General features: G+C 37.4%; 1 protein-coding gene across 5 annotated transcripts in view; it reads right to left on the bottom strand.

Annotated features, from left to right (window-relative positions):
• Positions 1-3845: 3845 nt before the first annotated feature.
• SEMA6D (semaphorin 6D) overlaps positions 3846-17147 on the bottom strand; it is an 86512-nt gene continuing 73210 nt past the window's right edge. For 2 of the 5 annotated variants that reach the window (XM_072148236.1, XM_072148235.1), the window contains exons 11-19: positions 16941-17072; positions 16662-16817; positions 16337-16510; positions 14536-14676; positions 14375-14452; positions 13862-13920; positions 13470-13526; positions 12151-12312; positions 3846-8843 (exon numbers count right to left, since the gene is read on the bottom strand). In XM_072148236.1, coding sequence (XP_072004337.1) covers positions 7525-8843; positions 12151-12312; positions 13470-13526; positions 13862-13920; positions 14375-14452; positions 14536-14676; positions 16337-16510; positions 16662-16817; positions 16941-17072 — 2278 coding nt within the window. In that variant the 3' untranslated portion in view covers positions 3846-7524. The remainder of the gene's footprint in view (positions 8844-12150; positions 12313-13469; positions 13527-13861; positions 13921-14374; positions 14453-14535; positions 14677-16336; positions 16511-16661; positions 16818-16940; positions 17073-17147) is intronic. The other 3 variants (XM_072148238.1, XM_072148237.1, XM_072148239.1) reach the window with 3 other exon arrangements.

Genomic DNA, 17147 nt, shown 5'->3' with positions numbered 1-17147 from the left:
AATACATACACTGTGCCACCATATACCATATAATACATACACTGTGCCGCCATATACCATATAATACATACAGTGTGCCGCCACATACCACATAATACATACAGCATGCCCCCATATACCATATAATACATACAGTGTGCCGCCACATACCATATGATACATACAGCATGCCCCCATATACCATATAATACATACAGTGTGCCGCCACATACCATATAATACATACAGCATGCCCCCATATACCATATAATACATACAGTGTGCCGCCACATACCATATAATACATACAGCATGCCCCCATATACCATATAATACATACAGCGAGCCGCCACATACCATATAATACATACAGCGTGCCACCATATACCATATAATACATACAGCGTGCCGCCATATACCATATAATACATACAGTGTGCCCCCATATACCATATAATATATACAGCGTGCCGCCATATACCATATAATACATACAGTGTGCCCCCATATACCATATAATACATACAGTGTGCCCCCATATACCATATAATACATACAGCGTACATCCATATACCATATAGTACATACAGCGTGCTGCCATATACCGTATAATACATACAGCGTGCCGCCATATACCGCCATATATTGTATAAAATCGTGAGGCAGAAGCGTGGTCGGGGAGAGGCAGGAGGTTGAGACAGGCAGCAGCATAGGAGCTAGGTCAGGAACGGAAACGAGGTCACAACAGGGAATCAGGAACAAACTTTCTCTAAGGCTATGAGGCACAAAGATCCGGCAGGGGACACAGGAAGGGGCTGGAATTTATCAGGGCGGGCGGCTGGCCAGCGCCAATTATTGGCCGGAGAGGTGCCGGGAAAGGTGAGTTTCTTGCTGGGGCACCCAGAGGTACACGGGTGCTCCTGCAACCCGCGATATGGGTCGCAGGGCACCCGGGAAACTCATCTTCGTTCATGTCACTAGTGGTCTCTGTTTGCATAGATTATATGTTTCATTATCCGACATACTTGGAAAGCTTTGACCACCATGCTGCCTTTGCTGTACTCTGCAGGTAACTATTTTGCATACCTTTGCTTAATTGACAGGCAGAATTCAATCGATTTATAGTTAAGCACAAATCGTACAATGTGCAGCTGAGAGGAGAGCTGCATAAGCAGAAAGCAAAGCCAGCCTATAAATAAATGCTGCCTATGTAACATTTAGAGGAGTGCTGGCTGATAATGCAGATGAATCATTTAACCCCATTCCCAGAAGATGTGTCTTCACTTCCTGTAAATAGGCATGTTGTGTATCGGCGAGTATACTGCAGGACACATACACACTTCACATTGGACCACATTAAAATAAGAAAGAAAGAAGCTTGTGCTATTGAGTGCATATGTTGCCTTTGTCTTCATTCTAGTATTGTAGGAAAATAGCGCTAGTTGATGACACACATCCGCGTAATATGCCGGGTTCTTCCACCACTGCAGTGAGCTTAACGCAGAGCCTCCAGCTAATTACGTTCTACTTGCCTGAGCCTAGTGATGTATGTGACTAAGCTCCAAATTAGATATTTATGACTTTAATAAAAACCACTGAAAATACACATATTGACGTTTATATATGGGGCATGCAAATGGAATTAAACTAGTGCTAATGTATCTAAACATCACATTAAGATAGCAGTTTAAAAAATAAAACTATAAAAATTATGCAAAATGTAAAACTAATGGAAATGCTATAGATGGTAATCAATGTGTCTTGTTTACTTTTGAAATAGACTATAGAGCACTCGTATAGGTATTTTTAATTTTTCCATTGAGGGCACGGCTACATCTCATACAGCATATGAGTTGAATGCACATCTATACTGGGGCATACTACATGCATACAAAAATCAACTGTACAATGTCAAGAAGCCAGAAAATTGAGCTCACCACTGTCGGTAACACACGTGATCAGTTATGGCAGGTGTCAATTTTTTAAATGCTGCTGGAAAATCCTACAGCAGTGAACAGGTGTGAGCACCACTACCATTTAAAGGGTTAGCACCCACGCTTGGAGCCAGCACTGATCATGGGCATCAGCAGTGTGTTCAGGTACCCGAACCAAACCTTTTTTAATGTTCGGCTGAACCCAATTGGGTCCGCTCATCCCTAGTTACAGATACCAAAAGGACACTCTTTTGCCACCCATTGGGATACAGAACCTAAGTTAATATTCCTAGACTTTTTTCTGGGTCAACTAGGGTTAGGATATAAGGTCAATTTTGTATTGAGGTGTTCTGACCTTCTTGTTTGAGTGTTTGGATGAGAACTGTGGGCTCTTCACAAAGACAGGCTCTAACATTGTACAGCAGCAGTAAGGGCAGAAGGTTATGCAGGTCAATTCCATTAATTACATGTGACTGAGTTGCAATCAAACAGACGTGAGAAATGGACATCACAGGCCTGCGAAATTGAAGTTAAAGGGGTATTCACATGTATAATATTTATGACATATCCATAGGATATATCAACTTTCCATTTGGACTGGCTGACGGAAGGGGGATCAGCAGACCCCATTTGGAGCAGGTGGGACCTGCATCTATTATTTATTTTCTTCATATCCTGTGGATATGTCATTAATACAATATATGAATATCCATTAAATGATTCATGACACAGGACAAGTATGCTTGTCTTAAAAGTGGTGGCATCCCTCATACTCTTAACAATTGCCCTGGCAAGATGAAAGTGCCAAAGCCTTTGACCTGCTGCATCTGCCCTGCACGGAGAGATCTCAGTGCAGAGCAGTTTAACTCCTTTACTGGCACGATCAAGGTTGATTGCAGCAGCTAAGGAGAGAGACAGAGGTACGAGTATTCCTGCTCTTGCACCGCCCACCGCAGCTAGAGGCCAGATCAAGGCCTCTACGTCTGCCTGCTAAGGCACAAAGCTCAGATACAGAAGTACTGCAATGTATTATATGAGTGATCATGACATTGCAGGTATAAGTCCCCTAGTGGGACTGTAAGAAAAAGTGACATTAAATTTAAAAAAATAATTACTTGTTTTTATAAATTGTAAAACAAAATTGCCCTTTTACCCATAAGTATAGATATAATATGTAAAAATAAAAAATAATTTAATAACCCCACAAAATGGGTATTGCTGCCTCTGTAGCAACCTTTGTTAAGAGAATATTACATCTGGATTGTTGTGGGCATAAAAGATTAAAAGCTTATTTCAAAATTGCCATTTAGGTGCTTCGGACATCAACAAAAATTTGAATAAAAAGCTGTAAACCAAAATAAAAAAAATCCCTGATAATGGGTTTTAGCTCTCAGAATATGGCGGCCCATAAGCAAATTAGTTTTCCTAAAATGTGTTTTTATTTTTTGGTTAAATTGTAAGTAAATGTGTACATATATGTACATAACCAGCCTGAGACGAGTTAGGCCAGCAACAAACTGGCCAGCTACACAAAGGTAGTGAGTATGAGCTAGCCGGCCACCGATACAACAAAGAGAAAGTGAGGTCATGCTGAGGGGCAGGTATCTGAGGCTGGGAGCCATTGAGGAGGCTGGGGAACAGCAGTGCAGGTTTCAGCTCCTCCATCTCCTTGACTTTATACAAGTAAAAGAAGTGGAGAAATAAAAGATCCTATTTGACCATTTACTCAATGACCCCTCAAAGTATCTTTGTTTATATCACTATCACAATATAAAGGTCATAAATATATTCATCCTGGAAAAGCCATTTAGCGCTATAATAGGCAATATAGTAAACTGTGAATAAAATATCATCTCTATCATCATTTTTTCAAATGGATTCTCTTACTTTTATGTACATCCAATGATTATAAAAAATTGAAGCCTAAATATTTTTTTTCACTTGAGTATTTTATTTGAACTTTACATGCGGTGTTAAAAACCCAAAAGTACAGAATTATTTACACATTCACAATACAACTTTACAAGATATCTACACGTTAAAGTACTCTACAGAACAGGATAGAGCAACTTATTTCAAAGGTTACTTTTATATGCTGGACGAATATAAAAAAGATACAATCTGCTTTTACCTTTTGCACAAATGGATAAAGCACTTTTTTTTAATTAAATTAATTTCTTTTAGCCTAGATTGAATGTTAGAAACATCAACAGAAATACTGATCTCACATTACGATCTACAAGGCAGTACAATGTTATCCAGGTTAACAGTTTGTGGTTTGGCTTATTCAGTCTCTAGTGCTCACACCACAATCTTACACATGAGAACACATCAGCATTTTCACTTTTAAAAAAACAAACAAATGAGGGACAACGTTGACATAGATTGCATAACTGGTATTAATTAAATTAAAATATTGCCCCAGATCTAAAAATTAAAGTTCTCAGCTTTGGCCACGAGAAACCGTTTAATATAGGATTTTTATAAGATAGTTTTTTTCAGAATGAAAATAGGGAGAGGATGAATTCTGATTTCTTTATGTTGAAAAAATAGAATCTTGTTAGCTATAATCTAGTCGTGGATTTCTTGTGAATGAATGCAACCTCCGACTTCCAAACAGTCTGGATATGCGCAATAAACATTAGGTTTAAGTGCAAAAGACACCTGTGTTGAACATCAGTTGCAGAGAGATACTAGTAGAAGTTGCATAAGCCAAGATGTAATTTACTCGATCCCTTATTGTTCTTGAGCAAATTTTCCCTAGTTAGACATATAGCTGCAAATTGTGTGCTATATAGAGGTCAATAGGGCTTAAATGTTTCTGAAATTCGTAAAATATAGTGTGCTATACAGAAGACACTTGACATACTATCATAATTTGTATTTTCATGAATAAGGCACAAAATGCACAGATTCAGGTACCCTCACATATATTTACAGTACATTGTCATTACCGGCATGACCCATAAAACCACATATACATGAAATGTACATACCGTCATTGCACTACTGGTTTAACCTTCTATTTTATACTGGACAGTGGTGACCATGATCTGTGATGTAACCTAGTTATAGCAGTCTATAATACTTCAGTAACACCAATTACTGTAGACTGGTACTGCTGTGTTAAGCCTCTATATTGCTCTAGTTGCACTCTTGCTTGCATTAAGAACTAAGTGTATGGCGTATATTTATATAATCAATAGTCCTGCTGTTAGAAACCTAATGAACACATCTTTTCCATTGGCTCAAGACATCACAAGATGATTAGAATGAGTTGACTAGATTTGGCAAAAAAACTGTACATTATAAGTAAAAGTTTTTTTTTTTCAAAGCTGAATATCCACGCAACCATTCATCTTGGGATATCTCAAGCCAAGGGGATATGTAAGGAAGGTCATACCTGTAAGGACATTGGTGGATTAGAACTAATCTACTGTCATTTCGGAAGTAAAGTATAACTTAACACTTACAGTTTGAAATGTGTCATGTTCAAGAAGCCCATACTGCTTAGTTGTTCTTAGGTTGCCTCTTCTTATACTACACTACACATACCTTGTAGAAGTTGTTTTTTGATCTACTCCATTGACTTAGGACCAGTCTTTTATATGACAGGGCTAGTAGGTCATGTGTAAGGTCATGGTTGTCAGCAAGTGGGTATGTAAATCATGCTTGACAGGATTGGTAGTTAGGCAAAATTTGTTTAACAATATAGTGATGCTCCAGATCTGGGCCACACCGGCAGTTATCCGAAAGGCAACACAGCTCAGCACTACCAAAGTGGTTTTCCACTACATAAATCACTGAAAAGCCCTTGAAAGGGACCATTAAACCTGAAATGAAATTGGCCATATCGGAGCTTCAAATAACAATCACAGACATACATGTAAGAGGTTGACAGGGATTCATTAGTGAAACATATGATTGAAATAAGGCTGTGGTTGGGTGGGGGCACTTTTTATTTCAGTATATTTTCCCTACCTTAGTTTACTAATGAACACCCTCGGCTAAACAACAATTGTATACAATGTAAACTTTGCATAGATATTTATAACTGTTGCCAGTTGATGTCTTATGTCGGTGAGTTGACATAGAAGTTTAGTGGTCATTGAAACTTCTGTCACCTCCCCATACAGAAATATAGTATTAGACCATGTGTTCAATGTGTATCATTAGTACGATTCCCCCTTTTATGGCTGATAACACATAGATACAAGCATTTTCCCTCGTAATGAATGGTAATGCAGCTTATTTTTGAAGAATACAGTAATATGAAGATATGTTAAACTCACTGAAGGACTTTGATGTATATGTTGTTATACCATATAAGTGCAACCAAAAGTGATTCTCACACTGAAACGGAATCGGTGCATATATAACTTTCATGTAATTGACAGATCACTGTAGTATTGATTGCTAATGACACATCGCCTAAAATACAACATGTTATATTGAGGATCTATGCACCTTCTTTTCTTATTTTTATACTGTCCACAATGTCCTTTGTTCTGTGTCCAGCTTATGTAAGCACGGATGAAGGTAACAGACCACAGCTATGCATATGGTGCCCAAGTTTATATACCCTACATCATTATACACCATTGTCTACTGTCGTGTTAGGAGGCCTGCCATTTTCTTCATGGAAGCTTTATTCAAAAAGTATCCTTTGCTCATACACAAGCCATTGTTGTCTTTTGTTTAACACATGTTAAAGCATATGTTCTTGACTCCTAGTTGCCAGGACTCACTGAGAGTCAACTAATACCAAAAGGAGCAAGCATGAATGCATTATCTCCCCATGACATCCAGTGAATTATACAATATTGTTTAAATAGCAGCATAACAGTTCTAAGAAATCTTAACATTCTTGCACGAGGTACCGTGTTTAGCCAAGATAATTCATCTGAAAGGCAAGGAGAGGGAGAAGACTGTCGCCCTCAGTTGTACAAGCATCAGAATACTTGTGGAAGGAAATAAACTGTTTGTTCAGACATGCTCAATGTAAACAGTTTCGTAGCATAGAAAGTGCAATGGGACTCTTGACGTGCACATGGGTTGGCGTGTATGGAACATATACGCACACATACAAAACACACACACCCGAATCATTGGTGACATAGAATGTGATGCCACTGAAAACTAAAGATATGTATGTATTAGGCTTGAGACAACAGAAGTTTTAATGGGCTAAAATATTAAATTTTACTCATTGGGACACTTTTTGTGACACTTGTGCAAGAGGCAAGGTGAATGCATACATATTAATATGTTCACATTGAATGGGATGGCTACACACAGCGGCAGTTTAAAATGAACGGTTTTTCAAGTATTTTTTTTAAAACTTGGTACTGGATCAGTAACGGAAGTAGCTTCCACTGTGCTACATGTCCACATTTCTCCATACAACAGAAGCAAAATGACCAGCACTTTCCTTTATTTTGTTCCTACCAAGCTTGTTCTGCAGTTCCTATGTTTGGCACAACAACTCGATGTTGCCAAACTAAAGACAGCTTCTTTGGCCACTTAAGGACTGACTCGGCAAGCATGTCTCTGCCTATAAGGTCCTTTTATAACACCATGCCTTATCACCATATACATTTTAATTAAGATCTCAGTAGCTATATTTGTTTAGCTGTCTAACTGATGTATTTTGCTGAGAAAATGAAGGTTTGGGTGGCACATCAGGTTTTATAGATGGTGTCCTCTTAATTCCCATACGTGGGAGAGTCCCATGTCCTGTATAACTGCTTTGCCGTGACAAGGAAGTCTGTTGATGAACAATAACAGGTGTTCCTTGCATGTAGTCCATCCTTGGATTAGGACTTGGAGGCATATAACCACCTCTATTAACACTGGACTGTCTTGAAATCAAAACACCATTTGGTGAGTTCATAGTTTTAGGCATTGCTGATATTGAATGCCTTTGTGAAGAGTTTTTATGATAACTTCTTTGAGATTCTAGTGATGTAATTTGCCCATTTGGGGTGGAAGGCACATCCACTCGTTTTGTTGGGCTATTTCTTGGAAGAGTTGAGGAGGGTGAGTATAAGGATGCCTCCCTATTTGGAACTTTAGGTGGTATTTCAGACATATTCCCCATTGTATCAAGCATTAACGTTGGAGGTTGATGGGAATTTTGATGAGCAACTTGAATATCAGCCATCATAGCTTTGGGATTTCCTTGGGATTCATTAAGGTGTTTTAAGAAGTCATTTAGTGTGTTCCTAGAATCCACAGATCTTCGATCTCTTTTACTAGACTGTTTTACCAAAGAATGCTCAATATTGTGGAGTTTTTTATCGGACTTGTGTGCATTTGAATTAGAAAATGATGTGTTATAATCATGAGTGGCATTTGGAAGGACAACTGCACTTGGTATTTGTCCATGAGCTAAAGGTGAGTGGGGTGGAGGACTTGAAGGAAAAAACTGTGGACTTTTAAGAGGAGTTTCCTTCCGTGAGATGTTTAAGTTATTTTGTGCCTTTTCCCACTGGTTTTTGATGGGCTGTAAGCTCTTTTGCTGAAGCACTGGAGTAGATTCAGGAGTCGGAAGTGCAGCTAGTTCTGGTGGTTGTCCTTGGCTGTCCATCATGATGGACTTTGTGTCAACATTGGGTGGCAAATCCTTTCTACTTGTCAATATATTTGTGTAATGTTTTGGTGAGTCAATGCTTTGCTGATATTCTTTGACTGGACTATCAAACAATCCATTCAATTTGGCAAAACTTCCACTTGAATCTGTACAGGATTGTGCAGATTCAGCATCTTTATGCATCTTCCTGGATTTCCTTGCAAACATCTCTCGGTAACAGTAGACAACCACTCCTGCAATAAACGCTCCAAGAACAAATGCAGCAAGGACGCAAGTGATCAGAACATTCATATGGACCATTTGGTTAGATTCTCCTGACTGTACTTCCCATCTTACACCTGTTAAAATAAATAGATGCCAAGTTTTAGTTAGTATTCGTATAACTTAGAACATATCAGAAATCTTCAAACTGGTGGCAGCTCATTAAATGTGTTTATCTTAATGGAATCATTTGCATTCTGTTCTCATTCTCCTTTCTATCAGTCCTTGTGTCAGTCAGGATGGAAAACAAATTGGAAAGGGTAAATGATGAAGTTAAAAATGAAATCGAGTGACAGCTACAACAGACTTGGTGGCAATTATTTTTGGTATGGTGTATACAATGTCAAGTAACAGTTTGCACATTGAAACTGAGAACTTCAAAGTTACCTTAACAGTTCTATACATATAACACAAAAACATGTTGTAAACCATCAAATGCTTATGAAATTATTATGAATCTGCTCTTGAAAATTAACCATGGATTTACGATAAACAAATTATGGTGGTCCCCGGACTCTAAAATGAGCCCTAATCTTGGTTTGTGCTAGTCTCTTGTGTGAGTAAACCTGTGCTCTGGCCACATTTACTTATGCAAATAAGATTTTAGCTGCTGTGATATGATTAAAAGGAGTCAAGGCTGAAAAAGCAACACCAAACCACTTAATAAGGTTGATGGAAAGTCAAGCAGAAAATCAGTAGGAAACAGAAAGGTAATTACTATTAGTGGACACACATTTTTGACTGCAAAATGCAACAATACACAGAATCACAACACCAAAGCAATTTATTAATTTGCCTTTCTAATGATGCCAATTCAACTAATTATTATATATTATGATTTCTCAAAAATGCCCTTGGAGTGTATATTTGTGTCAAGACATTTTGTAATTTTTATGGCCAATGATATTATTCCATTCTCTGCGAATTAAATGTACAACTGATGGAATGCAACTCATAAATGTGGGATCAGTGATCCGCATCGATATGGATTTACTCCGTCTATGTAAGAAAAAAGTTGTGGCCAAAGCAAAAAATAATGTTTTCCTATTTTTGCAAGTTCATTTATAACATTATTTCTAAAAATCGAGTTAGTCTCAGGAATGCTGCAATCTACTCAAAATGCAGCTCTAATAATCTCAAGAGATGGAAATAGGAGGAATATGCCCCAGTATCTTTTGGGTGTCTAAAGCAATCTTGAACTAACTGTGTTCTGTTCATGAAACTCCATTCTGGTTCTAATCACCCAATGAGTGAACCATAGCCATAGGCTCCTACATATATAATGGATGGCATGTTCATATGTCATTCAGCCTATGCATATGAAGACCATATACTCTAATAACCTAGTGTGGACAGGTTTAGTATTCATAACAAAACAGTAATAACCACCTGAAAGGGGGCAACATTTATTTAACAACACTGCACATTCACAATCTCTACATTTCATTAGCATGTGAATCTTACCTAAAAGAAAACATTAATATTAGTATTTCATTTGTTTTAGAACTACCAGAAAGAGTAAGTTGGCAACCACAGACATACAAGAAGCAAGGTTCTTCAGACATTGAAACAACTACAAAAAAGTTCTTGAAAAGTTAAGCATAGTTGGTTAAAATATAGATATTTGCTCTTGTTTGTCTTCGAGACCTTATTCTGCCGCAGAATAGATATGACTAACAATTAGTGAATGTTATAATTCTAAAGAAACTACATTTTGTTAGTGGGAAGGCCTTTGAACATTTAGCAAGAAATGCTCTGGGTTATCATTTTTACTGGCAGTGTGCATAGAACACAAAATAATAAAAAAGATGGAAAAGTGGAAAAAAAAGCAAATGTTGGAACTTATACCCACAAAGAAACATACATGCATTCAGAATAGTAGTATAAACAATAAGCAGACAAAAAAGAAGTAATGTATGTAATGTTTGTGTATACTAAATATTTATACTAAGGGTGTCCTAAAGTGTACAAATATACGAAGTGTCCTGAAAATACCCATTGCTTTTACAGCACGAAATCTTACACAAATATACATTTTGGTGTGCAATGGGCGATTTGGCATTGACAATCATGGCTGAGTAGAAACCCTAGTGGCCACACCCATTGTGCACTGAAATACTTCCTTGTATTTACTTAAAGGGAACCTGTCACTACATTTTTCACAAATACAGCTAATAGTAGGTTCCCAAACCTTAGTAACTAACGGACACCCTTCTTTTAGCTAAAAATTGTATCCAGGGTTACCTATAATATATTGAAGTTGGCCTCCCTGGGCTGTATCCAGCAGCTCAACCCCATGCTTTCTCAGCATGCAGCTGTAATGTCATGTGACCAGGGTGACATCATCACAGGTCCTTTAGTCTCCTAACATTACCAAACTGTAATCCATGCACATATCTGATCACACAAAATTACATCAGCCTGCATGAAGAGGAGCAGAAGTGCATGCAGACTACTGTGATTTTATGTGAATGTCTACTAATGTTAGGAGGCTAAAGGACCCAAGTTAATGTCACCCTGGTCACATGACATTAGACCATGACCCCCGACTCTAGATACCCCTAGATACCAGGCAAGTTTATAAGTCTGATTTTATGAAGATGTGAAAGAAACTAATTTTAGCTTAAAGACGGGTGTCCGCTAGTAAACAGGGCTCTATGGGAACCTGTCACTAGCTGTATATGTGAAAAATGTGGTGACAGGTTCCCTTTTAAAACAGAAGATTTTACTGCATTGATTTTCCCAAGAAAGGCATGCTCAAAATACAGGACACTTCACCTATGAGGCCATATGTTTCAGTTACTGTTGATTCCTTATATGGAATACATATGTTCTTGTTGTATCTATAATGAAGTCAGAAGAAGAATACTGTCCCATCACTCCCTGGTGATTTCTAGACTGTCAATTTGGGGGAATATGTGATTGTTGTTCATGCAATACAATCCAAGCTCAGATTCACATTCCTAGTGTATTATCTTAAATCTGATATAGCTATTAAGGATACTCATCCTGCAAATATTGTGTACATGGGAAATCTACGCTAATTCAGCTAAAATCATGTAAAATGTAAATATCCTAATGTATGATGGTAAGAAAAATAATATAACGATTATGTAAATTAAAATGATGTCACACAAAATAAAAGCAAATCAATGCATAAAATTAATTGAAAGAAAAAGTACACTGCCATTCCTGAGTGGAAACCTGCCAAACCTCCGGTAGGTAGGAATTAATTCAAGTGGATTATTACAGGGTCTGACTTCACAGCTGGCCCAGTTGGAGCCACAGAATGCAAGTCACCTTAACTATTCGTAATTAAAGGTAAAATATCGTAGAGATTGCAGATTTCCACTCAGTTTACGTTCTTTCCCTTTAAGGCCTTACCATTTTTGACACCTGTTAATGTATCAATGTAATCAGAGGTGTTTGGGTCATCTTCATACACAAATTTCCGAGAACCAGTCATTCTGGGTTTCCAGGAACCAATCACTTTAGGAAGAATGACTGAACTACTTGTGGTTACAGAAGTGGAAGGTGCTTCAATGTCTGTGGTAGCAAACAAATGTTTATTACATTGTATCCTGAGACTTTTATCCTGCTGCATTAGAATACCCACATAACTATATTATGTTAAATGTTGGTAAATGCAGGTATAATATGCAAAGATTTATCTTTATTAAAAGATATCTCCACCCAAAAAGAAACCCAAAATAAAGTTTTGTGTGATATCAAGTAAAAAAAAAAGAGTAAATAAATAGCTTTTTAAAGGCCACAAATGTGCCGCCATATATACATCCCCGCAGCCTTAAAGTGCCAAAGGATTTGCTTTGCCTCAATGTCTTGTTAGAAGCAGAGAATGGGAACACAAAGAGAGATGCGGTGATGGCATTGTGCAATTAGTTATACCAGATATCTATATATTATATATATTATATATATTCCCACCATTATGGCTGGTATGTTGAGACTCTTCTTCTACAAATATAACACTGACAGTCCTAGACCTAGATTTCTTTTTAAGAAATATTTTGTCTGAGGCTATATTTTCAGTATACAACCAGTATGGGATGTGACTACCTTTTAATCTATGTCAGGTTAAAAGGGAGGTTAATGCTTGTTTGACTGAGGTGTCTATAGTAGGCCACATACAAAACACCATAATAGACGGATTATGCTTTGTGGATGGAGTTACCTTTTAACCAACGTTAAATTGAATATTTAGAGTCATACATAGCAGAATGCTAAGACAAACGTTTAAAGCCCAGCAGTACACAGTAAAGTACATATATGCAATCAAATATAGAGATGTTGTATGAAAAATGTGACCGTCATCTATAACTAATAGATGAGAAACACGCTTTGACAAATGTATGGGGAGCAATAATGAAAGCTGGCTGGCTTTCATGCTGTGGAAATGTCACATACTAATTAGACTTTTAATAATAGATTTGACGCATCAATCAATGACGGGCATTGGGTAACATGCGGTCACACATAGGTGAATTACTTTGCTTCTTAAAGAGAAAAAAAATAACAAACAGGAAAAAGGACAGATATCTATCCTTGAAATTAGTGGGTGCATGAGGTTGAAGCACAAAAATGAGGCCAACTGCGAAAGGGGTGGGTGGGGGAGTCATAAGAGCAGAAAATGCTGAACCGAAAGATAAAGGCAGTTAATTTTAGATAAAATTAATAAAACTAACCAGATGTTGGATCGCCAAATATTTTGTAATCTGGTGTAGTTGTAGTAGACATTTTTTCTAAAATTAAAGGAACAGGTCATCAGTGAAAGAAAACGAAAACCAAACAAAAAAAAAGTTAAATATTAACGGAAAGCAAAAATTTGTTGATTATGATCACAAAAGATTCTTGTTTTCTATGTCCTTAAGCAGTTGCACATAGCAAAAAAAAAAAAAAGTCATATACAAAAAAAAAAAAACATCATTTCACTACTGCTATCAAATGCAAAACAGCTTAGCCCATGGAAAAGAAAAAAAAATTAGGTTACGGTTAAAGGTGGTATGTGCATTATGGAAGCCCCGAATTATACTACTATGAAGCAGAAATTATACAGCTTTGAGTGGTTGGTCCTTACCATGGCAATCGCCAAGCTGTGCCGTGTTACCGTGTTCAACGTCTTGTTCGTATCCAAAGCTGCATAATAAAAATGAGATTTACTGAGAAATATTAAAAGAACCAGCAGATTCCACTCTTAAATATATAGCAAATATATTCTAGTAGCAAATACAAAAGCGACAAAATATTGTGTAAACATAGAAAGCCAATTTATGCTTGTTTGTACAGGAGAATTGCTTTGTGATAATTAATAGGAATCTCCAGAGGAGCAATACTTTACCTCCCAACTGGATTCAAAGCAGATATTACAATTCCCGCTAGGATTAATGTTTTCTGTCTCCAAAGTATTACAGTAAAAATACAATATAAAATACAGAGTAATTTTTATCACTAAGCAGAAATAATTTCAGTCAGATCTACAGGCACTGTGGTAGAGGGAAGAAATGCATAATCCTAATAAAGCAGTTTACATATTCCTATAATCTTAGATATATCACTAGCGTTAGCAGTAAGAGAGTGTAATCACACTTACAACATGCCAGGTTTGACTCTGCCGCAGGTTTCATGGTTTAGCCAAGCGCAGTAAGGATCTCTTGAACCGATACAAGACCTGTTTGTTAATGAGAATGCTTTTGTCAGGGATTTGTTCTGTAACCGCCAGCGATAGGCAACCTCAAAGAAGATTTTACATACTTTTTGCATGAGCCATAACGTTCACAACGACTCAGTGGGAGCCTAATAATGCAACTTGAAAAGGCCACAAATAAGGCATGGTGATCTTTGTCCATCTGCAAGGATAAGACTCTTCTGTCCTCGTCGCTGTCGCCGAAACACCTGCAGAGATGAAGAGCGGGGTGATGAAATAAGTGATGCAGTGACTTAAGTAATGCAGACAATTCCCACTACCTCTTCACCACTCAGATAACATTTGGGTCAGTATTGTTTTAATTGTATAGATCAGTCTATATGTAGGCTAAGTGTACAAAACCAAAATAAGTTTGGGGCCCATTATCGATGGGCGGGGTGGACCTACTCTAGTAGGACCTACTCTATCTTTTGAGGCCAAGACGCCTGGCTCAGTCATGGTGTGGTGGGACACGTTTTGCTCATCATTCCGCGACCTAGTATAATGTCAGTCAATGGCAGCCAAAATAAATGGTCATGTGCACGTAGGCTTACCATTTCAACTGGTTGTACACTTTAGTTATACACATTAGTGTGGTTTGTTCCTATTATGTATCTTTAACTCCTCCCACTCTGATGACATGTCTAAGGGGAGGGCTTCTCAAATCTGTTTGACGTCTTGCATGCTATAGATCATAATTAAGGCACATCTAAAACTGGTTGTTTCCTTATTGATGTACTTTGTCATGTACAGTTCAGATGATGGATTTTAACGCCTGAATTTTCAAGTGCTGTAGAATTTCGAAAGCAAAATCTGAAATCTGGCCCAAGTTAAAAAAAAAAAAAAGAAATTATGAATAAAATGTTGACCTGCTATTTACCACTAGGTCATAGCTTTATTCCGATTCCTAGATTTGGTTAATTGTTACTATTACTACCATTAATAGGGAAATAGTCTGAATTGTGCATTCATGCACAAGAAATATTCTTGGTTTCCTATAATTTTGTTCCCATTGAATCATTATTACTGTTTGCTATTTCATTCCAACCGTAACTATAATAACGCCAGGAAAATCTCCTAACGCATAAACATACAGCTCAAAAGCAATTAGGATTCTCAACATTAACTGCATGACATAATTTCTTTCCTCCATGGATCTGGTCAATAATCAAGTACTTAACACCATTCACACACACACCTCATGGAAAGTCTGAACCAGTCTGGACTAATTGTTAATTGCTGGGTAAATAAAACGCACAATGGAAGGCCTACACTCCTCTTCTCATACAACGGAGCTATAGAAATTTTATCTAAAATATGCAATGTGGGTTACACACCAATACCCCAATGATAAAAAAGTATCCTCACTCTGGGGACAATCAGTGGAATGAATGGAGAAATCAATATATGACCTTTCGCTTAGAAATGATCAGAGAGAACAATATATGGATTCATATACACTTGGCATTTACTATTAATGTGCAAAACAATCTCAACATGACATGGAAATTTTCCAACATCTTGAGAAGTATCCCACTGATCCTGCACAATTATCATATAGTTTCACCTGTAAATGTGTAATGTTTACTGCCTTCATGAGTGGTATTATGGCACTCAATGTGGCTTGTATTATAACATTTTGAACAGTTTTATTCTATTCCTTATTATATTTATATAACAACATGTATTATGTCATGAACAGTATAATTTGAGCTTTATTACGGTTTCTTAAACCTATACTCTTACGAGTGAGAATGTTCTCTTCATGGTTGTATCATTAGAAATAAATAGACTGAAAATGTGCAATTGTGTAGGAGACCAACTTGCATGTGAAATCAATACATTTGTTTTGTACGAGGTAATGCTTACTTTGCACGGTTGTAGGCATCAATTTCTTCCAGTAATACACTGTCATTCAGGGAAAATGGATTAGTCTTAGCCAAGATCTTTAGCACAATGCCAGCTTCAGAGCCTACGAATATGACTGTGTAATTTAGGTAGGGTCCAGCGAGGTGGTCTACTGCTACAGAAGTCAACCTATATCTAAAACAAGAAAAATATAAAAGTTATGTCTTAATAACACTCACTAATTCACTTATCAGTAGAGTCTATGTTGTAATAACTTGTTTTAAGGGTTATGGATGTCCTTGTGAAATCCCTCTCATCCCCCATATAAACTCTTATGTTACAGTACCTGACACGAGTTTTTGTGAACCAAGGTTCTTCAACAATAGAAGGAACTGCAGAATCCATCAAAGGATGGGACTTTATAAAGGCCAAGGTTTCATCAGGAAATTCAGTAGAGGACCTGTAACCTTCACCATAACCATGTCTTGCGCAGCAGCCTGGCCTAAAATAAGAGGAACGTCATACAACATTAAGTATTTTCATCAGTTAAATAGCAAAGAGAAGCACACCTCTGAGGGCCATTGTTAGATATCTCCAAAGTTAATCTTTTTTTTCTCTTTAATACCTTGGTTTGGGTACTTTATCTTCAGGTACAGCTGTCCAAACAGAGTCTGGAGTCTTTTGTTCTTTAAACCTTCCTCTGAATACTTTCTCAATGTCATCCATAGTAAAAGCGCAAACCGCTGAACCTGGTATGCTGAGAAAGGAATGGAAAATAAGAAAATCTTTCTTGTGCACATTACACAATGGAAACAATTGCAGAAGCATGAAG

This window comes from Engystomops pustulosus, chromosome 4, assembly GCF_040894005.1.
Source record: "Engystomops pustulosus chromosome 4, aEngPut4.maternal, whole genome shotgun sequence".
Classification (NCBI taxonomy): Eukaryota; Metazoa; Chordata; class Amphibia; order Anura; family Leptodactylidae; genus Engystomops; species Engystomops pustulosus.
Note: the sequence above shows the minus strand (reverse complement) of the source record. Positions and strands in the feature narration are given on the sequence as shown.